Raw genomic sequence first — 27,614 nt, 5'->3', positions numbered from 1 at the left:
CAACATGACCTCAAAACAGAGGAAATGGCACCAAGTTTTGACATTACTATCATAAAAATCAGGCCTGAATTTTTACATGTAAAGAAGTGTCAAAGCACTTTAAAATAAGTAAGTGCACTTGTAAGGCCTACTCAGTAACAAACTCAATATATTGCATGGCCAGCAGATGGCATGTGCTACACAAAAACCAGCAATTTTCACTTCAGGATAAAGAATGCTGAATATACAAAAAAAGTTAGCTTTCATCACATGTGACCCATAACAGAAAAAAACATTTCATAAAACAGTTTGATTTTGCTTTCAAATACTTACATCTTAGTTTGTCCAGGATTTTGCCACCACACATTGTTGCTAACATGGATTTCACTGAAAATACCGTCAACTTCCCATGGCCCTCGCTGTGAAAAAAAAATTACATGGTAAATAATTACTACATAGAGTGAGAAGTAACAAAAATACTAAAAGACCTAGGAAGGAAATGCATAACCATTAATTACTAAGGTCTACCAATACTATTTAACATTAAAACAATGCTGCTAACATAAGCATTTTTAATAAAGCAGAATTCTTAACAGGTGTCTTGTCAGAAATTAAGTTTTCTTGCAGAATTACGAAAAGTGCACAGATAAAGAGACTAGAATTTGTCTTGTTCATCCCATGTCTCCTGAAAAAAAAAGTGTTAATCTCTTCCATTAAAACACATTTGTTCATTGTAATACATCTCTGTTCCTCTGCTATGCTTTGTTGGTTGCTTTAAATGTTTACTTCTCAGTTTAAACTTTGATGTTGAAATAAACATTTTATACTAAAAATGGTACAGTAACTGACAGCACACTAGAAGGGTATGATATCCTCAATATACCACATGGAACAGGAATAACGTGAACAATGTTTTATTCTAATCTCAGCTAACAAAGCTGCTGTGCTATCAGAACAGGTGGCATATTTGGGGCATCATTTTATAATATCAGCAATTGTCTCTACGGAAGGCACGAAAAAGCCCATTCAGCACCGCACAGCATGCAGAAACAGCCACGCCTGTTATTCGTGCTACTGAAGAGCAAGAGGAGGATGAAGGTAGGAGGGAAGCAAGTCACAGCCCCGAGGCTGGCCAGGGTAAGGCTCACACAGCTAACACCCGCTGCAGCCCCTGCCAGGTCACTGCTGCCCAGAGGAACACGTCCAGCCTCCCTGCATTTCTGTAAACCCCTTCACAGCAATACAGGCAGGGTAGAGCACCTCCAGTAAATGATATTAGATGGCCACAGCATGGCGATCTTGGTGTAAATCCACTGTCACTGTGAAGCTGCCAGAAAGCGAGCTTAGTGGCTCAGAGGAGCAAAGGAAGGTGCATGGAGGGGGTAACGGCTGCTTGAATTCTGAGCAACGTGTTCCCAAGCAGAAATCCAACTCTTTATCCCCGACTATAAACAGCAACAGAGAACAGAATGAAAAACTACTGAGAAAGCTAAAACTTCATGTAAAGGGAGAAAAAGAATATTTAAAAAGTTCAGTTAACTGCAATTAAATGTACAGGACTGATCATCTGTACTGCTATGGTAAATACAACAAAGGGGAAAATACATCATCAGATTTAGAGGAGATCTAAGAAAACCCTCTAGTATACTTCTTGGTGTAAATGAGATGCTTCTTTAACACTCACACATGGAAGACTAGCACTTGGAAAGTGTGAGGAGTGAAATCACTGGAAGTAAATATTGCCTCATGGCACTGAAGTGGTGACGCGGCCTACTGCCACCGACAGACACGCAACCAGATGGAGACGCCATGAAGTAAACAAGTGACTTCTCTTCCCCCTTCACCCTAAGTTAATATGCAAACGGTGCTGTTGCACGCTCCATGGTGAGGTTAAAGGCTCTCGACCTTTCTGAGGCTGAGAAGCATCAGAAATGCAGTATGCTATTTTTCTAACGTGAACTCAGAACGTGCTTTAAACACTGCCTCTGTGGAAGTGAGGCAATCTCTCCAGAACTATACTTGCAGGAAGATCTATGAAGATCCCGGTACCTTTTAACTTCTGTTTAAAGAAACTAAACAAAGAGAGAAAAAATACATTCTTTTGTTATTTTGAGCTATATAAAGGTTATAAAGTTAGTGACAAGGTAAAGGACTCAGCTATCCCACTTCATTTCTGTCTTTTCTCTTAGGTAGTTTCCTCAAAGGAGTAAGTCAGCTCTATGCCAAATAAAAGAAAACAAGACTTTACTACACCTATATCAGAAGTCTGAAAAGATCCATTATTTCGTTATTTTGAAGCCTTGACCATCAGTCTTGTCCAAGCAAATCTTGGTACCTAACTCAAATTTCTTTCATGTCTCAACTCCTCCCTCCCTTTTCTTTTTAATAGACACTCCTCCTCTCACAACAGAGTTCAGCTTTGAATTAATTTTCAGGAAAAAAAAAGTGAGTAAAGGCATCAATATGTCCTCACAGGACAAAATTTTATCCTTGAAAAATATCACACGGTGCCTTCAGTGAGATATTTCAGGTATTAGGCCTGCTTCTGCTGACATTCTGTTTATTAATTGAGAACAAAAAATTCCTCCCCCTGCAACGTGGTAGAGAGACGTAGTTATTAACTCATTGCCAATGCCTAAATGGATTTTTGGAACAATGCTACTCGACCTGCTGAATTTCCTATCAGATGGAAAAAGGACAGAACTTCCAGTGTAATTTTGGAACTCCTGCAACATCCAGGAGTTCTCAGGATAGCGAACAGGACTGGGGGACTTGTTCAAAAAAGACTGGGCCTGTGTAGGAAGCCTCTTCCAGCCTCCTGAAGAAATCCTCCCACCCCACTTCTTCCTAACTGGAGGGGGTGCAACTGGAGCAGCGATGCCCTTCATGCTGGCCTACCCCAGCTGGCTCCTGGCCCACCACCAGCAGGGCTCCACACATACGGGGGGCATCTCCTGGTGGGCCCGTACCACCCCTCACAGTGCTCCACTCACATTGGCTCTCCCAGTGCATCCTCAGGAGAGGACTCAGACCTGCAACCCCTTCTCTCCACTCTCCACGCCACGTGCCGTAGCATGCAGCCATTTCAGAGGCACCCGGAGGTGGCGATGTCCCAGAAGAGGCATCAGAGCTGTGCTCACAGAGCTGATCTGCAGGCGCTTCCCGATGCACATGAGGGAGCCCCCTCCAGCTCTGCTGTGCTGCAAGGTCCCTCCTGATCACATCACTCTGCACTCTCTGCTTTCCAGCTCAACTCCTCACCTGACTGTTGGCCAGCCTCTCCCTCCCCCTTCCTGCACACTGCTTCATTACCTGCACACGGTGTTGTTTGTTACCTCCAGTAAAAAGAGAAAAACAGAAGTTGGAGTGACTAAGCTTGCTGTTAAACCAAATGCGATTTCTAGGACTGGTGACACGAGACCCTGAAGCCACCAAATGGAGTCAGGGAATGAGCCACTACTCTGGGGTCGGGGACTTTGGAAAGCTGCAGAATGCTATTAAGAAAAACAAGACTGGAATAAGCTACCAGCACCATCAAACACCCGTATGTAAAGCTCTGTAGGAGAAAGCAGCAAGAACATCATAGCAAAGTTATTCCTCTGCCCAACTCACCATCGTAGGCAGTATGAACCAGCAGCTCTGCGCCATGATCAGTGTTGTTCTGTGGGTCAGTGAATAGTTCATTATACAGATTCTTCATACTTACCTAACATCAGCTCTAACTTAAATAGCTCCATGGGAAAGACATGCATCATATCTCTGATTCACATCCCTGTTTGGTGGAGTGCTAATACTACCCTGTGATGTTACCACCAGTACTGTGTTGTAAGAAACTACTGGGCTACGTGGATTCAAACTTCCATGCAGCTACCCCAACGATGCAATTCCAGTGCAGATGTGTACGTTTTTATAAAATACGTGTCTGCCATGATGGCTGCTGCAGAGAGGCCTCAGCCTGCCTCTCATCTTATTCTTGACTCTGCCATGGCACAATGCAGTGCAGCATCACAGCTTCTCTCAGCCCCACACGCCAGACAGAGGAAGCTCAACAGAAGCTGTTGTAGTGTGCTGGGAACAAGGGCGCTGCTTGGGCTGCAGACAAGGTCAAACTTGCAAGGTTAGGGGCAGGGGCAAGACAAAGCTCTCACTAAAGCCTCAATCTTTTGAGTGTGTCCACCAAAACATAACCATTTCTATTTTAAATTCTACATTTCCACTGTGATCTGTCTCAGAATCACAACTCATCAGTTATAACACCTCTTGCAATTAACATGAAATGAGACAACAGAGAAAAACACAGGTTTGATTCTGCTGTCACAGCAGTACTCCTGCTCTGAGCTGTGTTGTTTTTAACTGTCCTTAGTGAGGTAGCAATTGTTCTGAAGTCTCGGACTTCTTTTGTGGTGGAAACCTACCTTCTCTTCAGTGACCTTAAGAAGAGGTCATATCAATGGATCAAAGCCTGGACATTACGAACAGAACAACTATTTGGCACATTCAGTGGTCCAGGTTGTTTCGGGTAGAACTCCTTAGTCTCTGTGTCAACTTCCTAGCCACAAGTACTTCTCTACTGCTTGGAGGGAGTGCAAAAGCAAAAGAAAGACAAGACAGAAATAATAGCTGACTGTGAGAAAGATCAGAAAATAAGCATAGGAAGTGCTAAACAACAGTGAAAGATTTGCAGTTGCTATTCAAAGTACCCACAGAAATAACTTATAGTCAAGAAGATTAGCAAACCAACCCCTGAAGAAAAGAGGCTGCAGAAGAAACTCATACAATTGGACACAATGAAGTGCCTAGGCAGCACTCTGAACAGGAAACCAAGCTTCTTCCAGCCAACAAATGAGAATTAGTCTGTATGGGGTCAAATAATGTATAGTAGGATCCAAGCTGACTGTCAAAACAAGGCAGCGTTATTAAATGGTCTTGTTGATCCAGGTTCTACAAAACAAGTTCACTTTTTAAAACATTGCTACACCACCATGAAGTTCACATCAAGTTCATCACAGTCCACAGAACACAGTTGCATTTCAGTTCAGATACCTGGCTCACAGCACCCTGCAAGTTCCAGAAAGCACTAACTCATCTTTCTCAAGAAAGCACATTTTAAGACAAAGCATTGCTGCTGTGGCAATGAAAATCTCTGCAGGCACTACTATGATATTAAGTGTGAGCGCGCAACACACATTTTCATGAAATAAAGAAATAGCATGCAGACAGTTTGTCAGAGACTCATGCAGTTGCTGGCTGCATTCACCTAACTAAAAGAGAAAATTAGTTTAAGAGTACAACTAGAGGAGTTACTAGCCTGTCATATGCTGCTATCATGAAGTTGAGGAGAAGGCTGATGGATTGCTCTACACTGATTTGGTGAGTAGAAGGAAGGCGTTTGTTTAGCTGGTAGTAGATGGATGAAATGATTGTTTCTAGTCGAGACACGTTGATCTCTGTGTTATGATCCAAAGTGTTAAGGCCATTATCTCGGAAGGCTTCAATCATATTCCAGATATCAACAAGATGAACTAAAAATAAAGGAAAAAAAATTAACTTCTGTTCTGTAATGCATACAAGCTTACTTTTATGGTACTGTTTCTGAATACTGTGTTAGCTTCTGTTTTGGAATTAACCATTACGTTTTCATATTCAAAGTGAGAGACAGTCTCAATACTCAGAGTTAGCGTCAGCTAGTGTTAAGCAACAGAGCAGTGCCCAAAGTCCTTGTGGCCATTTTCATTTCAGAAAGACATCAGCCATATTCAAAATCCACTATAAACTGGTTCCAATAATTTTCAACATCCCCATGTTAACTAGCAGTTCAGTGCTGAAGGAGGAACTTGATGTTCCAGTTAAACTACAACTGTTCCCAGATTATCTGGGTGCCAAGTCTAGAGCATAACACTTTGTAAACATACATCTGGAACTCCAAAGTGTGTCCCTAAATTATCCCGCTGTATCTTAGCGCATCTAAATGTTAACTTTGTAGTCGAATAGTTTTACAAAACCACACTAAGTGATCTGCAGAACCACATTAAAAATGTTTTAAAATAGTTCACAGCTTAAAAGGTATGCATGATAGTGGGATAAGATGTCTAAGGATCAGCAGTAATCCATCAGTTCACACTGAGCATGATCCAACAGTTACAAAGGACAGATTTATCTGCTAACTTCGTATTTTCTTCGTTATCTTTATTACCTTGTAGAAAGGGTTTAATGTAAGCCTCGCCTTTAACATTTCTTAGGTAAAAACACTCTTTTTATTTCTCACATAAGAATCCACAGCAATAAAAATCAAACTAAGTATTCACACCAAACATATGCCTGTGGATCACTGCACAGTCCAGACAAATAACATAAACGCATGGTCTCGTCTGTACATACGTGTGGATCAAGGGTTACTCAAGGCATACGTGTGGCATCAGTGAATTGGGCACTAAGTGTGTAATGCACTATAATTACCTTATCTTAATACCTTACTACCAATTAAGAGGTATTTTGAATTCAAAAGCATTCATTATAGACAAGAACTAACACTTTTCCAAAGGAATGAAGAAGTTGCAACCCATCAAACTAAAGTCACTGCAGTTACTGCCACAACAGCCCTAACAGAGACATATCCCTGGCTCAGCTGCGCTATGAGGGATTTTCATTCTACAGCTGCACACATCCTCCACTGGACTCCCCAGCCGTTCTCCTGCCCTCTGCCACGCCAATTCCACGTCGTGGCCGCGGGAAGGAGGGAGCTACTCCTGAGTCCATTAGTCTGTCAAGCTTTTTGCTTGGTCTGGTTCAACAAAGGAATAGAGCACAAAGTAGCATCACCTACTGACCCTCAGATTAATCTCCACTTTGGTGACCTGTTTAAGGTAGAAGGACTACAGAAAAGAATAAGAAAACATACAGGGACTAGTGTGGTGCGAACTTAATTCTTTAAGGCTACTACACTGCCTGCCATCATGGTCAAATCTTGGACACTTTCATGCTAGTGACCATCTTATACATCACCAAACTCATACCTGCATCTAGCTGTCTGCTGGCTTGTGCTACACCACGGTGGAACAGGAGCTAAAACAGCTTGAGACTGTGTGCAGACAACACTTAGGGCAACTGAAATATGTCAGTCTGACCCATAATTATAGTTTTGTTTTTTAAACATTAGAGACTAAAGCTGAAGAAACCAGAGTATCAGTCAAAAATCACTGCCTCTTTTTAATTGTACATTTAATCTCTATTTATATTTAAGTTAACAACTACCATTGATGATTATTCTTGCTATACTTGAATTTCATATGGGTAGAATATTCGAAACCATCATGCATGAAAAATTTATGAAGATAAAGAGTAATTATAACTTACGATTACATCTTTTTTGTACAAACCGCAGTTTACAGGCTGTTCGATACGTTGAAAGTCTGATGACATCAAAATTCTGTGCCCCTAAGGATAAAAAAAAGTTTGTGTTTTTTCTTTCCTCTATGACATTCAGCTTATTTGATTACTTCAAAAATGGCATGACTGTTTCTTCACATACATCATCTTTGTCACGTACCCATGACAAAGATTTTCATGAGGTATTTCAGGAAGAAGTCATTTTCAACAGCGTATTAGAACTGAGGTAAGTGTGAGACTGACATGAGAACTCTGAAGTCCCTAAATGGAAGCAATAAATCCATCAAGTTGCAAGCGTGTAAGGAAGAGGACTGCACTGATGTTGGAAGGCATGTATACAAAAGAGAGAAGAGAAAGAAAAGGGGGGTGGATACTCCTACCACCATCTGCATTGCAGCCCCACCAGGAGAACGCTTTTCTTCTCTCAAATAGATCCAAATAAGGTAAGAAGCAGAAGAAAAAGCATAGAAGAGAGGATCCTTTCCTCACCACCAACCTCCCACTTCGAGACATTTAAAAGCACGATTATACCTTCAAACAATACCACATCACGAAAGATTTGAACGCTATAACCTATCACCAGCCTGTACCACAGCTACCAGTTCCAGCCAGCACTGCAGTTACTCTGAATGTCACAAACTTGAGCAATTCCAGAAAGTTTTACATGTACTAACCCTCTGCCAAAGACTGAGCACATCTGCTCATCTCCTGTCCTCATCAGAGGAGCTGGGGGTGCCCCAGCCCTGGCAGTGCCCAAGGCCAAGCTGGATGGGGCTGGGGGGCAGCCTGGGCTGGGAGTAGGGGTCCCTGCCCATGGTAGGGGGGTTGGAAGTTGATGATCTTTGAGGTCCCTTCCATCCCAAACCATTCTAGGGTTCTACAATCAAATAAGATGATAAATGATGCAGGGATGATAAATGATACTGGTCTAAAGTCTGGTATTGATCATTTTTAATTTGGAAGCAGCCAACAGTCTAAGGCTTGAAAATCCCATTAATCATAAACAGAAATGCCTTTAAATGGGCTCACATTTCAACAGCATTTGTGGCTATGCCCTATAATCAATGGAGTTCTAAGGTGAAGTGAAACAATCCAGTTGCACGTGGGCAGGGGTTTGGACGCACATTGATCCTGCACCTCTTGTTTTCTCACGGGAGCGCATGTAAGAAAGACCTGCTGTAGTCTTTCAGGCTTCTCTCAGAAGTCACAACCTAGATGAGTACAGAACTGAGAAATGGAGAAAACTGTGACTCATACAATCTAGGCTTCTAAAAGACACTTAAAAACAACAACAACAACAAACCCACATCCTGATGAAGTAGGTATCTGGCTGCTGTATCAGGGGCGGTGCTCAAAGGTGATAACTTATTCACTCCTACAGCACTCTGAATTCAGAAACCAACTTGCAAACACCTCATTTGAATTACCTTTGTGTTTGCACCCACTGACTCACAGTTGCAAATTTCAAAAATACAGTCTCCTTGCCTTTCCGGTATTTCATGACAAATTTGCAAATACAGTGTCAAAGCATCTGCTTGGCCTCGCACAGACCTGTCCTCTGTCTTGAAGCCGCTGTGAAAGGATTGTTTCTTTTTCATCACCAAGGAATGAGGTGAGAAGACTTGTAAAATCAGTGAGGACAGTGACCAATTTCCCAATCCAAGGCTCCCCATGGCAGCTTGCCCAAGAGTGGCACTGGACCAGCCAGCACCTGAGGAGCATCTGCATGACAGTGAGGTGCAACAAACATTCCTGGATGATTTCACTGCATGGTCTACAGAATCTAGCATCTGATGCATTTCAGGAAAGTATCTGGCCAAATAACTTAAAGTGAAGTATTCTGATTCAAGACTAGGACAAAGTAACTGATTTTGTGCTTCTTAAGCAATATCCTTAAAAAACTCTCAAGTAGGGTGCCTGCGTCTACCTTTCAAGACAGAAAGCACTGGAACAGACTAGGAGCCTTCAAAACACGCTTAGTCTAGCAGAAATATTTATTTGTCCAGTCCTTGGCTAGCCTTGCACCCTGTATCACAGGTACATGTGCAGTACAGCTTGATCAGCTTTCAGCCTCACTTCCAGCCCTTACAGCTTTGATGGCTGTTGGGACTTGGAGGCTCACCACTCCCTCTCAAGACAAATACATAAATGAAAAGGTTATTTAACAGCTATATGCAAAAACAAAAAAAAAAGTCCATTTTCTGTCCCTCTCTTCCTGCGTCACAAGCTTCAACAAGGTCACTCTTCTAAACAACCTGAAGATAGAGTAGGATGTGTTTTCAAGACAATTGAGCTCAGAATCACAGAACAGTTGTGGCTGGAAGGGACCACTGGAGATCATTTGGTCCAACCTTCCCCCTCAAGTAGTGTCAGCTACGGAAATCTGCCCCAGACACCGTTCAGCTGTGTTCCAACCATCTGCAGGGTGGACACTGCACACCTCCCTGAGCAGCCTCTTCCAGGGCTCAACCACACCCAGAGTAAAACTGTTTTTCTCCTCGGATTCAGAAGGAGCCTGCTGTTTTTCAGTTTGTGCCCCCTGCCTTGTATCCTGCCACAGGTCTGGATCTGTCTTCTTTACACCCTCCCGTGTGTATTCTGCAGGTGAGAAAAATGAGAACAGCCTGCACAGAGTTGTGGCCCGTTACACAGCTCCACAAGTACTACAAAACAAGCACATCCTGGGGCAGCATGTCCAGCGTGGGTGAATGCCATCAGATCTACTTTTGTCTCCCATGAGCAGCCACCTACACACTTGCATGTTGACCTACAACAAACGATCGCTGAAAGCATCCATTTTGCACATCGCAATATGGAAAGCTCATCCAGAGAGGAAAACATTTATGCATTCGCCTTCACAGAGAAATATTCCATCAAGGGACAGACAAAGCTCGAAGACCTTAGATTTCTCATCTGACATGTTAAAGATCTTTACAGAGAAAGGCTGTTCAACGTGCCCATACACCAGCACTTTCACTGATAAAAGCCAGCAAGAACCAGAGCTGCAAAAAACAAAAAAAATGCCTTAGAACAGATCATTCTTCTGATTATTTATATATCTAGTACACAATCAGAAGAAGTCTGAATATTTTCGTTAACAATTTAGCCAAAGCTAAGAACTAGCAGGTCAGTTTCTGTTGAATAACAGCCACAAATAAAGCTGCCAGGGGAACTCTTTGAAGACAGCACTCTAGCCAGACATTATGGGTGCTTCAGAAGAAATCTTTTGCTAAAGTAGCTATAAAGGTATCAATTTGCAAGGTCATTAGAATATCAAAGTAAGAATCAGATGACTGAGGACTGGATTAACAGGCTCTTCATCAAATTAGTATCGAAGAGAAAACCGTATGGCCATGGGTGGTTACTAACAAGACGCCACTATCTGTAGAAACACACCTAGCTAGAAACACACTATTCCTAAGTGATGGCAAGCCGACAACACTCTGAAGATGAAAGATAAATGTGATACTCCAGTGTATCAGCCAAAGCTTTTCCAGTAGTGAAGTGCTATTATCAGTTTACAAGATCCTAAAATGAGATTTCACCTGGGATATCGCGTACAATTGCAGTCATCTTTGCTGAAGTAGAACTGAGCAGAGGCAGAGAAGGAGATGAGGTGTAGAGCGGGGAGACTGCAGCTTGTGCCCTCTGCTGAACAAGCCACAGAGGGATACGACTACAAACCCAAACCCAGCTGGGAAGGTGGGGAGAAACAGTGTCTGAGACAGCTCTCACATGAAAGGAAGCAGATATAAATTAGCCAAGAATTAAATTGCTCTTGAAATTATAAGACACTTACAACCACGGTAAGAACGATGCTCTGGAAATCCTCCAAAAAAAAATAGTAGCACTAACATACAACTTGTTTTAAGACAGACACTCATCAGCGTATATTTGGGATTACAGGATGTGCTTGCCTAACCTAGGAGTTTCATTCAGTCCCGTGTTTCAATAGGAAAGTAAAATAATATGATGACACGCAAACGTACAAGCTTTTACATCGAACTGCTCATACCTACAAAGGCTATGTCTCATTCCTTGAATCTAGATTATCTCTAGACAGGCACTTGATTTGTAGCAACAATCACAGCCTATCTTTCAGAGAATGGTCCCAAACAAAAAACCAACCCCCTGAAACCCTCAAACCGTTTCACTTCCAAGTCACACCAATGTTGTGGTACAATTTAAGGTAAAAGATGACCTTTTTGTCATTATTTATTTTAGTAGCTGTCCACAAACCAGATTCAGAAATCACCATATACAGGAAACATGAATGTTCCCTAAAAAAGAGCTCTGCATAAACTAGGAATGTGTGACTCTTTAGGCAGCTGTGACCCACCTCTTGTGCTCTCCTCTTCACCAGCACCCAGAATGATTTTCACTGGATGAGGCAGTGGTCTTGTGGAAACAAGATGTAAATGACCTGGTAAAATTCTAAAAATGAAGCTCTCGGTAAAGAATAAATGATATTATCTTCAAATTTCGTACTTACTCATTTCCATGAACAGCTGTCTCTTCTCCGCCATTGTCCTCCTCCTCTTCCCACTCTCCTCAATCATTCTGAAGACAAAAATCGCAAACACTGTTTGTGCTAGAATTTGTTACAAGAGCAACTTACTGCAAACAGTATTATTTAATTCCTCAACTGAAATAGTTTGGGTATATTTGGTAAGTGAGACCAGTAGAAAGAAACAGTCATCTGTCCGTAACTACAGCATTCCACAGCAGAGAAAACTGCTTCGTGCTTTTTAACACCGTGCATACAAATACATAGCAATATTATGCAAAGTCCTAGAAAGTTCAGAGATCTTGTCTGCAAAACCCAAAGCAAGACAGACCTCTCTACGAGTGGCTGAGCCCTACAGATCCGCAGCTTGGGCTCTGGTGTTCATCAGGAGAAGGCATGCTGCATACCTCTCCCTTGAACTTGTAAGGATTCATTTAGCTTTGACACCTCCAGCCCAAAACAAAGTCCTCACAGTCTTAGGAAAATGGGTTAAAGATACAACATCAGAATAGTGCCACTTACACCACAAGTTAAGGAGGCACAGGACAATTTAGTACCTCCTACAGCTTACTTTGTTCTATAGCCCTAAAAGACAAATACTGAACTTCAATCAACTGCAGCACGAAAATAAGTGACTAAATTAAGCATTGGTGCAAATTTTCACTCAAAATTACTACATTATTCTTTCGTTACCCGATTCACCAACTATTTAAATGTTTTTAAAATGAATATATATACATATATATGCATCTATATATATGAATAAATAAATACAAGAAAACACCAATCATTCTACAATCACACCAGAATCCAGCTCTTAGGGAGATCGCCAGCTCATCCTCATGCAGCATGGCAGGACAGATTTCATTAGGCTTAAATGTCAACCGAGGAACAGAAAGTCGCATCTTGGCACTTAATACACACTCCCTGATTAACAGCTTCCCTCAGTAGTCCTCCAATGCCTGTTAATTCTTTTCCAATAAAGATCTCAGCATATATTCGTCTTGGAAGCCACCAAAACCTTTACCCTTACCAGTTCATAAAATGAAAATAGCTGCTTGGTTGTGTAATGTAACCTGCAATACACTACTTTGTTATGTTTCTGACTTGAGAAAAATCACAGGCTCAACCTATGCGTTCCTGGTTTTTTGTTTGCTTTCAAGGAAAACAAACAAACAACAAAAAAAAACAATGGCCTTTTTTTGTACATGTAAGAGTTCCATTTTCAGACTCCTCTCAATAAATTCATGTCATTAAGTTAAATGGGCATCTGCAAAATCAGCGTCTTGTCTTCTCAACCAAGGCTCTTCGCCACGCGTTCCAAAAGCCAAACTCCAGGAAACGGTGCCTATGGGATTCACGGTGTTCACCCACATATTCCTGCTACCCTCACACACTGCCCCAAGCCTAAGAGCAGTTTTTCAGTACTAATATCCCTTTACTTCCTCATCCCATGAAATACGCGCATCATCTTGAAGGCCAGCGACTGCACCAGTAAGCAGCTCTCTCTCAAGCGCTAGCACCTCTCTAAATTCCACAACAGATGGACTCCAAGGGGTGGATTAATTACTTGGTCTTTTAAACTGTTTTTAGTGAAGACTATTTTATGAAGACATAAGGCACAATACCACTTGAATCTTCTGCAAGAGCAAAAAACCATCACGATACCGTTAACATCTGCCAGTCCTTGGGCTAAAGCTGCACGTTGCATTGAGTGCTGCAATTAATTGTGGTGCTGTTTGGTAGCGTGTACACATGAAACCATGACATTTCTGTAATACCAACCCTACAGAGGCTGCATTGCTTTGCACTTATCAGGATATGTTTTTTTTTTATTATTTTTTTTACGAGGTCATTCAGGCTGCATCGACCACGGCTACGGAACAGTGCCCTGCGTAATTCACACCCAGATTAGTGATGCTGACCAGGACGCACGCTTTTAAAGGAGCTAGCACTGCCCTTCATTCTCTCTGCAAAGCAAAAGTGTCTCATCTGCCCAGTGATGCCCTTGAAATGGGACGTGAACAAGCAATCTGGCCTCTCCACGCTCAGAATGTGCTCAGATGAACATTAACTATGATTAACACAGCCCGATTGACCACAGCTCAGGAACTAATCATGTGCAGATTTTTCAGATGTGGTCGAAACGTGGTCAATGCAACTTGACCACGTAATTCTGTAATAATTCTAAACATCTGGTCCATGGAACCGTTCTCATTCTGTCACAGAACTTTGGCTTTTGACCCGAAGCCTTCCAGAACAGTAACCCTGATCAACTTGTTGGACGGCAGTAACAGAAAATCCAGATAAAATGATTAAAGGGGGTTGGATGAAGAAACATACTTGGTCACACTTAAAAGCATTAATCATTTTATTACTGTTCTAATGAGAAAATAAAAGCTTCCAATAGGGCCAAAGCCAGCTTGCCAAAGCAGTGTCGTGTCTCCAAGAGGAGCCCAAAGCAGATGCCCAGGGAAGAACACGAGAAGAACCAGGGGTGCTTCCAACTCCAACTGCTCTGTGATGGAACTGGAAAAGCCTAGGGCAGGAAAGCACAGAGGAACAAGAAGTAAAGACAAAGCTGGGGGTCACAGCTCTGCACAGGACTAGCTGGAACGGCCGGGAGCAGCAAGGCATTACACGTGCGGTAGTGTTTGATGTGAACCAGCTGAAAGATGAGGGGTGAGGATCACAACTGCTACAGGCAGCAGAAAAAAACAGCTCTTCCAAAATACACTTAACTCAGAATTTAAGTTTTACTGTAACAATGGAATATAACAAAAGGCATGTGACCTGTTGCTGTTCACACGTCTGCTGATGCATCCTGAAGGTGTCAACTGCTACAAAAGTTGGAAGTTCCAGATGAAAAGCCATGCAGGAATCAACACTGATTCAGAAAATTAAATCAGGAAGGAATTTTATATTAAAACTACCCTGCATGTTAATCAGACCTTTATAAGAACAATGCTGAATATATCATAGCACGTGTGTCAAAGGAGAAAGACAACTCTCTGCGTAATTTTACATGCCTCTATACTGGACAATAAAATAGCAAACAAAATCCAACTACTAACGGAGTCCTCCTAAACTTCCCAATCATCAGCCTGCATTCTTCATGATTTCCTTCAGCAGACACCTCGTTCACCCTCTGGTCATTATCATTTGTGATGTTTAGGACTGTGAGAGAACAGAGTTAACCTGGGAACAGTGAGACCCCAAGGAACATACCTCTGACTCTTCAGCTGCATTTCTCTTCTGGGCAAGAACGTAACCTTGCTCTTACAGAAGAGAGGGGTCCTTCTCACCTCCTCTCCATACTGATGCATTCTTAACAGTAAGACAACGCATAAGTCTGGTTTTCTTTTGATACCCCTTTCCTCACTCCAGTGTTTTCCAAATAAAACATTCTGCGAGATGAAACCAACCTGTGGTTCTTCTCCTGCTTGCTGCTAACGAGATGCAGAAGATACAGTCACAGTAAATACTTCAGTTGTGACCTGCATCAACAGAAAATGAGAGGTCTACAAACTGCTTCAAGTGCTAAGTGAAACAGCCACCAATCTTTTCAACTTCAGGAGAAACCTAAAACATAATAAAGGTGTGAAGTTCACACACAGATGTACTTAATGGTCAGCATCCATTATTGCTATTCTCACAAAATGCCCCGTTTGTTCTTTAAAAAAAAAAAAAGCAGTCTGGGCAGATAACCTGCTCTGCTTCTGGTCATGGTGATGTGACAGTGAGTCTCCACAGTCTGTCCTGGATAATTTCCGTAGGTATTTCTTCCTCAGAAGAAGCTGCTCTGTAACCTTGAGCAATCTGGAGAGGACACGTGCATTATGACAGCCCTCATTTCAGGTAAGGACTAAGAGGATGTTCAACCACTGCCTTTTTTCCTTAGAGGCTGCTAAGACCAACTTCAGTTGAATTTGCATGCCAGAGCCAATCCTTCTGGCTGGATGTGTCCCAAAGTTTCAAGGATTCTGAGAAACACAGAGAGCTGGAAGTAAAAGCATGTTCTACAGGTTCTGGTCTTCACATCAGTCCTGGCTCTGATAGCAAGGGCTAAATTTACACTCTCTATCTACCAAAGGTGGAGGACTTGAAAGGCAGAACTTGCAAGAGAGCGCACAGATGCTCTGTTGAAGTCTGACTCAGAGTTTTCTCCCTGCAATAGCAGCACAGTGCTTGAATTTCAAGTGAGTGTGGTGCTGCTTCCACAGCACGCAGCTCTGCTTTACGTCAGGAGGCAGAAACCTTGTTAAAGGAAACACAAAATCAGTAAGACGAACCCATTACTGGCAAAGAGCTTATCTTTTATCTGCCAGATAAGTTGGCAGAGGTGCTAATACTGAGGTCTAGAAGTCTTAACAGGCATGTATGCGAGAGTTGAAACCAGAAAGGAAGGTGTTGAAGTTCCTGCTGAAGCCAGCATCTGACGCTGTGGGTTGCATTTACTGATTTAACTTCAGAGATGGTGAGAGCAAACCGCAACCTGCTCCAGTTTCAGCTCGTGCTGTCATCAGGCATGTGCTCAGCTGACGTCTCCAGGCATTCAAAGTAGAGGCAGAGGCTGTCAAAAATTACTGAGGTGTAGTATTATAATATTTATTATTTTTTTACTACAACAGAAAGTTGTACTAAGACCTATGGGAGGATTAGTTCAAGTTGCCTATTTACATTTATAATGTTGAGAATTAGCAGGAAGTATGTGCACTAAAGTACAATAATCACTAATGAAACCACTTATATTTATACATGATTCTTATTGAATATTCTAAAAAACAAACAAACAAACAAAAAAAACATTCAATGCAATCACTTATTTGTATATACTCATTGCAAAAAAAAAAAAGTAAGAACAAAACAAGTACCTTACTAAAATATCGTGTAGGATGTTTTGTGCAGACCTTCAAAAAGAGTTCTCTTTTATCCATTCATCCCTTCCCGCTTTCAATAACACTGATTGCCTCATGAATTACCTCTATGACAAAGTTAGTATGAAAGACAACAAATTCCATACTGATACAGCTGGGAACTGCTACTGTTACTGTCACTATCTGATCAATCTTCAATAGAAAAGTAAATCCAAACATTTCTGTTATTCTTTTTTTCCCCCTTTTCTTGTTTATATTCCATTCTTCTATTCCGCAGTTCTCCCTTTTCTTTACCTTTAAAAATTCTCTCCCACTCCTACAATGCACGCGTGCATTACGTTTTTATATCTGGCTGGATAAAAACTAATGATATAAATAAAAAAGTGAAACCTAACAACAGTTTTTCTCCTCTATTTGCCTTCACAGGTCCAGCCTCTGATGACACTAGTGTACGTTTCTGTGGTTCTGGACCACGCTCACAGCTTTGGCACAACACCGAGTGCCAGCAAGCCCCATTAGGAGGGCGTTAGGCCAATACTACAGGACCTGTTTTAAGAGGTTTCGCTCTTCTTGGAGCTCATCAGCTGTAGGTAACGGCCTAAACAACATTTTTTTTCTTTCCAGATCAGTGGGAGGAAGACTGCATAGTTGATTCAGCTAAGGCAGCAGCCCTGGCTCTTGCGCTAGCTACAGCCACACGTTGTTCCCCCCAGCCCCTCTCACACACATCTCCCACCCCGTTATGACTGCAGACTGCAAGCTGCCATCCTGGTTCCACATCCCCACCTTAGGTGTCTCCTCACTGCTTCTTGATTATTCTAATTTACTGACTAAATCAATCAGTGTCATAGCTAGAGAGGTCTGGTGGCTATTTTCTTGTTGTTTGTTGTTTTCTTTTGGTTTTTTTTGGTAGGGGGGAGGAGTCTTCAAATACTTGATTTTTTTTTTTTATCTTGTATTTCCACCTGTAAGACAACCTCTCCTAAAGAAAATTTTATGATTTGGTAACTGTTTTTTTCCAGGCATTGTTTATAATGAAATGCATCCTCATCAGCTAAACAGGAGAACAGAGAAATACAAGTTTATTTATGAATTATTAAATTTGAGTTTGTTCAGATTCCTGATGTTACCTTTTACTAGCAGAAATAATATTTGATAGCACTGCTAGGAAGACTGCAGTTGCTATGTGAGGATAAAATCATATTTATCCTTATTTATGTTCAGTAAAATTTGTAATTAAGAAAATCAGAATACCACACTGGGATGTATGTTGATCTAAATGTGCTAGATACGCAGTGAAACAAGTTTAATAATTTTCTGTCAATTTTCTAATTAGAAGGAATCCACCCTCACTGGTGCTATAAAGAAGAGTTTACATCCCCTGTCAGTTCCTTTAGTTTTGAAGATTTTAACAAACCTGTCACTGAGCTGAAGATATTGAATAAAAAACTAGGGCATATCTGTGCTTGCAGAAAGAAGTTATTGCTGTCACATCTGCTTTAGGACTTCATTCGTTTTGGGCTTCTAAATTTCGATGGCTTCAATCTTGATTTGATTTGAATAATTTTAAATAGTTTGGTTTTGTTAAAGTCTAAAAATGAATGTATGTATAGTACAGAGGAGCCTGTATTTACTTACCCTAGGCTGACCTCAGTAAAACAATACTGAAGTATTTTTTCCTCTTTGCTTTACTAAGACTTTGAACCAGAAACCAAAGATTGATCATTCCTTCACCTCTTGCTGTCCATCTGCACACCTGCTGTTGTCCTACTTTTTTCCTCATTTCTTCATTTTTCATTCTGACTGGGTTCATAGTCTGACCTCACTTTAATCAGCAAGCACGAATATATGCAATGATCAGAAGTATTCCTTCATTCCACTACGCCTGTCATGAGGAAAATGGAAGAGATGTAGAAGTTATTTCAAGGGGGTATATTTAACACATTTGGATCAAAACCCAGAGAGAAAAAAAAAAGACAAATTGCTTATGCCAACAGACCAAAACCATCAGCTTTTTAAAGTGTATTTTAAACTTTCTGATAATTATTCTACTTTAACTGAGATTTCAAATGCTGCTCCCATCACTGAACAGAGTTCATTAAAACCATCAATAATTGCGCACAAAACTATTAAAAATACTTTAAATGTTGCTTCAGTTTCTACAGGAACATGAGTAACAGAACATCTTTGAAAAACGGTACGTAACTTCTAGTCCCTAGTTTCCTAACAGAAAGCTCAAATGCTTGCAAAGATCTTCACAAGTCAGAGCTGGCTCCAGTCTAGGAGGGTGTAAGTAAAAAAAAAACAAATAAAAAACCACTGGATTAAGACCAAACTCATATTGCATTTCATTGCAAACAAACTTACAGATCAATGGGGTTGTTTGTTTGTTTAAAAAATAATAATAATAGATCAAAACCCATGCACATACCATGCAGTGCATTTCCTTTAAATTAATGGGCAATCAAGTTTGGAGGAAAAATCAGTGCTAAGAAATAAACACCTCCCTACTCCATGCCTTGCCACTTCTGTTTAAGCTGTTAAGATTTTTGAGGCATAAAATGCCATCTGCTTTGTTTGTACAGCACATAGCGTGCAGCAACATGCTCAGCTGCTCCTCAGGGCTTTAATTCACGACCACAGCACCGGCCTGAGTCCCGGCCTGAGACCAGCAAGCTCATCTTCCCAATTAGGAAGAAATTCATAAACAGAGGTTCTACTAGATCCAAGTTAAAGATGGAACACAAAAATGTTTAATCATGGGTTTCTTTCCAAAGTTGGACACTATTTTAAAAAGCAGCTCTGGATTACCTTAAGACAAAATACAAAAAACTCCCATCCGGGTAGAGTTCCAGTCCATCTGAGTCACCTCAGCATTTAAGCAGTACAACACTTCAGCTTAAGTATGTAACTGCTGTTCCAGGAATTGCACAAATAGACCAATCCTGCCCCAAAGACCTCACAGGGCCAGTGCAAGGCCAAAGACTGGCTGATGAGGCGAGCAGTAAGCGTGGAACATCAGTTGCCTACATACTGCAAAGTTTTTGAGTTAAAGTTTTTGAAGCTGCAAAAGCAAAGAAAGCTTTAAGAGAACACGAGGCAGATTACAGGCATGTATCCATACACGTGCAGTTCTAGTAAGAGGGCATCCTTAAGCACAGGGAACAGGAAAACCACAGGCTGTTAAGGACAACACTGCATGTTGAAGCATGCATTGTACAGTCAAATCCGTTTTCCAGCAAGTTAAAGGAAGTGTACACGGATGTTGGGCTCAAGGTGCCCAGAATACAAAAATGCTTTTCTTTAACCAGAGATCACACGTATTCTTCTTTATTGCCAGACAGCCTGAGGAACAAAAATGATTTCTACAACTCGCCCTGTTATTTTGAGGGTCGAGTTCAAAGTGACACCTATATAGACTTACTGTGAGCCCGCAAACAAAAATGAATTGAGCAGCTAAAATGGTTTCCTCAGAATAAAGCACTGCTAACGCTGGGTAAGATAAATTAAATATTACCCCATGATTTTCATGCAGTAGGAAGTTAGAAGTACCCTAATCAATAGTTTAACTCTCTCTCAGGAAGGGAAGATGCCTTCTTTGTACCACTGGAGGGGATTTGTGCAGCCTGTGCTTCCTGGCTTTCCCAGCCTGACCCCTACAAGCCCCTGCTAACCTGCACAGCTTCCCAGAAATGCTTACTGGAGCAGGAGAGAAGCCTGAAATTGCCTCTTCATGAAAATGAAATATTTATTAGGAAACGTTTTCGGTTACATTTTGCCCTTGTCTCCCCACCTAGAGAAGTGGAATGAGCACGAGGAGTAATGAATGCAGCACCAGCAGGATAACACACACAGGAAGGCACTGACCGAAGGCAAACTAACCCTGTTCTCCAGCTGGCTGGGTGAGACCACAAACACCGCTCTCCTCCCAGCCCATCCCCATCAGAAGGTAACACCACTTGCAGTACATCACCACCTCCACTCTCCTATTGCCTGCTACCACCTTCACCAGTCAGCGCAGTAACTCGTGAGACCTTCCTGCCCCGTGCTCCAGATTAAAAGTTTCAGCCCGTAAGGAGAAGGTCCCAAACTGCTCCTTCGGTGCACCTGTAGAGATGGTCGATTCCAGTCAACAGGCAGTGACAAACACCTGGAAACGGGCTATTTTTGGTACCACAACTGGATTATGGAAAAAAAGCTTATCCAAGGTTTCACTCTTCACATAATGATTGTTTTATCTCCTGCATTAATTTAGCCTGCAAAGATATCCTTGTTAACCTCATGAAGCTACAAAGTTGTCTTTATCTGTTAAACAAGTGTTACAGGTTATTAAAAAAGTATCAGAGATGAATGTAAATTTCTGGTACCACACTGACTATAAAGGAGTATCTGCCATTTGTCACGGTCAAGAGGAAAATGAACATATTTATAGTACCACATATAAGAAAACCTGTGTTTTTTTTTCTGAAGTGTCAGAAGCGCCTGGCACCTACTTTGGTCTAAAAATATTGGCTGTCCCCAAACTAGTTGTCAAAACCATCAGTGCCTCCCTACTGCCTCATTATGTCTTTGATGTGATCGTTCTACTGAAAAAAAAACCTGTAATTAAAAGACAAGATTCTATAAGCACTGCAAAGTGTTACACAAACAAACAAACTCAAGGACAGCTTGTTGGCACTCTGCCTGCCCCAGAAACACCCACCTCCTGCACTCAACCCCGCCACAACCTTCACACCCCGGCAGCTTCATTCAGCACTCCCTGTTGGGCCTCTCAAGACATGCAGGCTTGCTCAAATTCCACGTTATTTTAAAAATAAATATTTTTTTAGCTGCATACATTAGGTGACCAGGACAAGAAACATTTTAATGTGCATACCTCACAGCACATCTGCTTCCACATACTTTGCTGTCTGCTCTGCTACACACCTGCAGGTTCACAGTATGTTAACTGCTGTTGCTGCCCAGCCAAGTTTTAACATTTACTGCTGCCCGAGGTTTCTCCTCATAGTCTATTCAGGTGTTAAAAGTTGACCTCCATGCATTAAGCCAGAATACACTGGAGCAGAACTGGAGACTTCCCTTGCTTCCCTGCCTCCATCCAACTCCTCACGTAGACTATATTCAAGAATTTCCTTCTAGAATTTTTGGTCCTTAATATTCAGCACTATGTGCTCTTCTATTTCTGCTCTGACGTACGTGTCTGTAACATGCAAAAGAACTGTTAGATCCTGTTTCAATCACCTATGATTCAACATCCCCAGAATCTGACCAACTTTGAACAGAAATGAAGATTCTTCTTTAAGAAAGGAGGAATAAAATAAGGCAAGTAAAACTCTACGTCACCAACATTTCTTACCCCTCACTTCTAAAAAACTAAGAGCTTTTATCTCTCAGCTATGTCACTGTTTCTGTTTTGGAAAATATAAGATAGGGACTAAGCTTCCCCCCGTTTGCTTTATGACAAACCTCCTTCATCCCTCCACCTCATAAATGAAATAAAAAGCAGCACTTGAAAGCAGCAAGACAGATAAAGACTAAAAAAAATGTTGCATTTACAGTCAATGCTTACAGTATAGCTGGTATAACTTCAAGTGTTTCATAACTACAGCACACATTGCATATGTATATCTCAATTTCAAAAAGTTTAAGTATCTGCTATTGTAATTCCACTCATTTTCAAACAGATGAAATTGGCCAAATAAAATTCCACAACTGATACTGCATTCTAAAGTCTCTTACTATGCCTTCCATATTTAGGTCACCTAAAATCTTCCTTGGTGTAAGTATTCTTTTATAGATCTGTATTACTTCAGCACAGCTGAGACGTTAAAATACTTTAGTTCTTTCTGGTAAGCCTTGAAAGTCCACGGGACTGGAAAATATCCATGAAACTATTTAAGTTTAGCCACAGTTTATCAGTAGAAACCTGTTTAAACACTACATCAAACACACGCTATACAATCATGGTTTCTTTTCCTTAGCGCTCCAGGAAAAAAAAATGAAATATTAACTTAATACAAATGTTATGAACTCAAATCCTTATCACCAAATAGCATAATCCTGAAACCACAGAGATGATAAAAAAAAAAAAAATTAGCAGCGATAATAGCAGGAGAACCAGGCTGTGCTCTGAGTGGAAGTCTGAGAACCAGCCCTCCTTGCCTACGGGGAAGTAGCCCCCGTTTCTATTCGGTGATCACAATGGCACAGACACAGCAGCCTGTAGTAAGAGAACTACAGAATCACAGAACTATTCTGGATGGAAAAGACCCCCTAAAAAAGACCATTTAGTCCAACCTGTAACCTAGTACTCACGTTCTACATCTACACGTTTCTTGAAGACCTCCAGGGACGGTGACTCAACCACTTCCCTGGGTGACTTGTTCCCGTGCTGCACAACCTCTGCAGTAAAGGATCTTCCCCTAATACCCAACCTAAATTAGTTTCCTTTCCTTTTAAAAGTTATAGGGAATTATATGCAAGGAGCTTTATTAGAAAAGCATCATTTAGGTCCCAGAAAGGCTTGAAAATGTCTGGCTGCATGAAGGCAGACTCTCTGAGGTACACAGACTGAACGTACTGCACCCACGTGCACCGTGGTTCATGTGTAATGATGCCAACTGCTCCTCAAGCCATTGGTTTACACTTCAAGACTTGACATTCTCTCCCTTTCCAAAAGCTGTCAATATACTTCCACAACATGCAGCACGTAACGGAAGACCATAGTTAGCAGAAATTCTAAGTTGGTACTCATAATGCCACCCTGAGGTCCTAAGTGGGTAATATAATTAAAAAGCATAATTTTTCAATGTTTATCAACTCTTCATGATACTGCAAAAGCCCTTCTTTTTGCATCACGGCTTCTTCATAAGTTTTCTTTACCATTCAGCACTTAGCGTTAATTTCTATCATTATTGAAATGTTTACACTCTGTGATAAATGAGAAGTCTGAACACACTGGCTGCAGCACAGACAATATACAAGGAGTTCACCATTCTAACACGCTACAGCCTAAGGCAGGAGGCAGCCCGCTGCAAACAAACAGTTTGAGATGATGCTGACCTGCCCACAGCAGCCTAGATGCAATCGTGGCTTCTGTATTCCCAGCAAAGAACTTTAATGGACATCAGTAAATGGGGGTCACACGGTTCTTACACTGAGACCTGCTGGGTCTGTCCTCCTAACTGTGAGATCACAACAAGCAGGTGACAAAACCTGGCAAAAAAAGTCCCAAGCACCTGGAAAGGAAGTTCCCTTCCTGGTCATGAAGGAGAGCTCAGCTGCAGACTGGGAGTATATCACCGAGCAGCTACACAACGAAGACAAAAGTCCTGCATATGACAAGAAGCAGACACCCAAGGAAGATTTAAACGGGGCAACACAGCCAAAGCAACAACCCAACCACCTGGGAAAGCTGGCTCTGGAGCAGCACCCTGGACAGGTGAAAGTACAGCAAGACTTCAAGGGTCACAGAAAGGATTTTGCTCATGACATGAGCCGAACAGTCTGGAAAATAACTTTGGGCAGACTGCAGCACAGACCATGGATTGCCTCTGCAAAATACTCGTTCTGATGAGAGGTCACTGCTTGAACTGCGCTACCCTGCCTATAGTGATTAGCTCTCCTCTTTCCAGCTTCCCTAAAAAGAAAGGCTTGTCAGTAACATTTCGCCCTTTTATCCAAATTCTCTGCTCATCTAAAATATCCTTTCAAAAAGAGGAAACAGAAAACAGTTGTCTTAAACTGCTGCTTTTAGGTTACCTCCATTTCTTCAAGTGCACTTTATAATATCATTTAGCAATATAGGGCCACGTACACTTCCCAAGAAAAGAAAAGAGTAAAATAAAACACAATTATTCAGGCCAATTTCTCAAATTCTACAACCTGTATTGAGGATTTTATCTTTTTGAACCAGGCACATAGAATGTTTTGCCTGAGCAGCCACAACAGACAGCGCCTCAGAACATGGAAGCTCACACAGTACAGTGTCAATTTCAGGAACCTGAATAAGAAACGAAAACTGAAAGTTCAAAACACTTTTAAAGGGCAGCAACGCACAGCTATTGAGCAAACTCTTAACAGCTCAGATGCTATCAGACGTGCCTCCTCCAGCAGCACAGACACAGCTCTCAAAGTACACTTGTGCCACCCAGACCATCCTGGGTAGCTCACCAGTCCCCTCTGAAAGGCAAAGGCACTGCTACGCCGGTACTCTCCATACTACAGAGGTTCTCCTGGGTCTTCACAAAACATTTATTAAGTTTCATCTTCCCCAGCTATGGGATCCATTGCACAAGCAATGTAACTGCCTTTTTGTTTAAAGTACAGCATAGCATCTCACACGGGAACATTCACGCGTGTCAGTGACCCCTCAGAAACCCCTCATTCACACCAGAAGCCTGTCATAAGTGAAAAACTTTGGTATTTTTGAGTGTGAATGAGCAGGCACCACAGCTACCTCACGTTAGGTTCTGTGCTCGATGCCGCAGGTCAGCCCCGACCCGTCACACACCTGGGTTACGTGGAGAAGTCTCTCAGGGCGACTCTCGCTTTCCTGGGCTCAGCTCCTTCTTCGAACATTTACGGACAACCTAAAAAAAAAAACAAAAAAAAAAAAAAAGGAGAAAAAAAAAAAGAAAGTTCTGTGAAAAAGTCAGGCTTTTTTTCAACACTCAACTTCTTTACAAAGCCAGGAGCCACGAACGCAGCCGGTGACGTCCGGACCCCCCTGAGGTGAAGCCGTTGGCGGCCCAAACGCACCCGCGGAGCCTCCGCACCCCCCCGGCCCCCAGCAGGACCCACACAGACCCCCCAGCTCCAGCCCTGAGCAGGACAAACCGAGCTCCCCAGCACCGCCGGGCCTGAGGCGAGGGTCCCGGGGGGCTCCGTGGGGCTCCGGGGGCTGCAGCCGGCCCCGGGCAGGGCTCGGGCCCCGCTCCCCGCCCCCCCCCCGGCCCCTCACGCACCTCCCGGGGCCGCCCGCCCGCCTCAGCCTCCCCGCTCCAGCGCTCCCCGGCCGCCGCGCGGCGCCCAGCCAATCGCGGCACGCCTCCGCAGGGCCGCGCGCGCCGCCGCCAATCACAGCCCGCGCCCTCCTCCCCCTCCGCCAATCGGAGGGCAGGCCCGCAAGCCCCGCCCCACTCCCTCTACCGCGAAACGCCGGCCGGGAGCCAATCAGGAGGCGGGACGCCGCGCCGGCGGCGGACGTGCGTGCGCTCGCCCCGCGCGTCCCCCACCTGCCCCTCAGCCAATCAGGTGCCGGGGCTGCGCGCGCCCGCCGCGGGCTCGCGGAGCGGCTGCTTTGAGCGGCCCCGCGGGGCGCAGCGACCCCGCGCATGCGCAGTGTGTGTGTGTGGGGGGGGCGGTCAGTGCAGTCAGTCAGGCGGGTGGGCGGTGACGGGGCGGCAGGGCCCCGGCCGCTCTTGTCACGGGGCCACCGAGCGCCGGGGCTGGAGGGGGGCTCTGGGGGTCCCTGGTTCCCCTCGGGATCCCCTCTCCAGGCTGCCCGGCCCCCGGCCTCGTGCTGCGGCTGCTCCAGGCCCCTCAGCACCTCCGCAGCCCCCCTGGATGTGCCCCAGCAGCTCCGTGTGCCCCTGGGGCTGGGGAGCCCACAGCTGGGCACAGTGTTCCAGTGCTGCCCAGTTTAGCCCAGTATAGCCCACTGCAGTCCTACTTAGGCCTGTGCAGCCCAGGCCAGTGTAAAAGGTCCATTTCAGCCCAGTGCAGCCCATTTTAGACCAGTGGAGACCAGTTTAGCCTAATTTAGCCTAGTGGAACCCAGTTTAGCCCAATTTAGCCCAGTGCAGCCAAGTACAGCGCCAATTGGCCCAGTTTAGCCCAATGTTGCCCATCTGAGCCAGCAGAGACCAGTTTAGCACATTTTCACCCAGTACAGCCCACTGCAGCCCAATTTAAGCCTGTGCAGCCCAACCCAGTATAACAGGTCCAGTTTATCCCAGTGCAGCCCAATTTAGCCCCATGCAGTCCAGGTCCAGTTTAACCCAGTTTAGCCTAGTTCACCCCATTGGAACCCAGTTTAGCTCAACTTAGCCCAATGCAGCCAAGCACAGTGCCAATTAGCCCAGTTTAGCCCAATGTTGCCCATCTGAGCCAGCAGAGCCCAGTTTAGCACATTTTCACCCAGTACAGCCCACTGCAGCCCAATTTAGGCCTGAGCAGCCCAGCCCAGTATAACAGGTCCAGTTGAGCCCAGTGCAGCCCAATTGAGCCCCATGCAGCCCAGTTTAGCCCAGTGAAGCGTATTGTCACAGAATGACAGAATCATCTAGATTGGAAGAGACCTCCAAGATCACCCAGACCAACCTCTGAGCTAACACTACCAACTCCTCCACTAAACCATATCACTAAGCTCTATTGCCAGGGTTGGCAGGGAGCTCTGGAGATCCCTAGCCCACCCCTGCCCAGCAGGGTCACCCCGAGATCCCAGGGGTTTGGGTATCCCCAGAGGAGGCTGCACAGCCTTTGGGGCAGCCTGGCCCAGCTCTGTCACCTCACAGCAGCCCCCTCACATTCACGGCAGCGCATGCAGCCTCCCTCCCGCTGCTCAGCCTCCCAGCGTGGAAATGCCACGGCGCCTTCTGCAAAATGTTCTTTCTCTGTGCCTGCGGGAAAGGAACAGGAGTCTTGGTGTGCGGCGAGGAGGGACTGCTAACATTGCATGCGTGGGAGGGAAATACTCGGTCACGACGGGATAAAAAGATGAGAGAAAACAGCACCGCGTAGACATTCTAGCTGGTGCTGCGTTAATGTTTATTGTGAGCTATATATGTGCACGATAGTACGTGTTTTTTTCCTGAATCCTGGAGTTAGGCCCGCTGGCAGCAGTGGAACCAGATCGGGCAGAG

The 27,614-nt window shown here is 43.5% G+C and overlaps 1 protein-coding gene across 15 annotated transcripts in view; it reads right to left on the bottom strand.

Moving 5' to 3' along the window:
- Nucleotides 1-26,104, bottom strand: part of DTNB (dystrobrevin beta) — a 194,092-nt gene extending 167,988 nt beyond the window's left edge. For 8 of the 15 annotated variants that reach the window (XM_084514038.1, XM_084514045.1, XM_084514046.1 and 5 more), the window contains exons 1-6: nt 25,716-25,793; nt 25,262-25,340; nt 11,858-11,925; nt 7,333-7,413; nt 5,288-5,501; nt 313-398 (exon numbers count right to left, since the gene is read on the bottom strand). In XM_084514038.1, the coding sequence (XP_084370164.1) occupies nt 313-398; nt 5,288-5,501; nt 7,333-7,413; nt 11,858-11,924 (448 nt within the window). In that variant the 5' untranslated portion in view covers nt 11,925; nt 25,262-25,340; nt 25,716-25,793. Of the gene's footprint in view, nt 1-312; nt 399-5,287; nt 5,502-7,332; nt 7,414-11,857; nt 11,926-25,261; nt 25,341-25,715; nt 25,794-25,985 lie in introns of those variants that run through there. The other 7 variants (XM_084514039.1, XM_084514041.1, XM_084514040.1 and 4 more) reach the window with 3 other exon arrangements.
- Nucleotides 26,105-27,614: the final 1,510 nt, after the last annotated feature.

This window comes from Aythya ferina (assembly GCF_964211825.1).
Source record: "Aythya ferina genome assembly, chromosome: 3".
Classification (NCBI taxonomy): Eukaryota; Metazoa; Chordata; class Aves; order Anseriformes; family Anatidae; genus Aythya; species Aythya ferina.
Note: the sequence above shows the minus strand (reverse complement) of the source record. Positions and strands in the feature narration are given on the sequence as shown.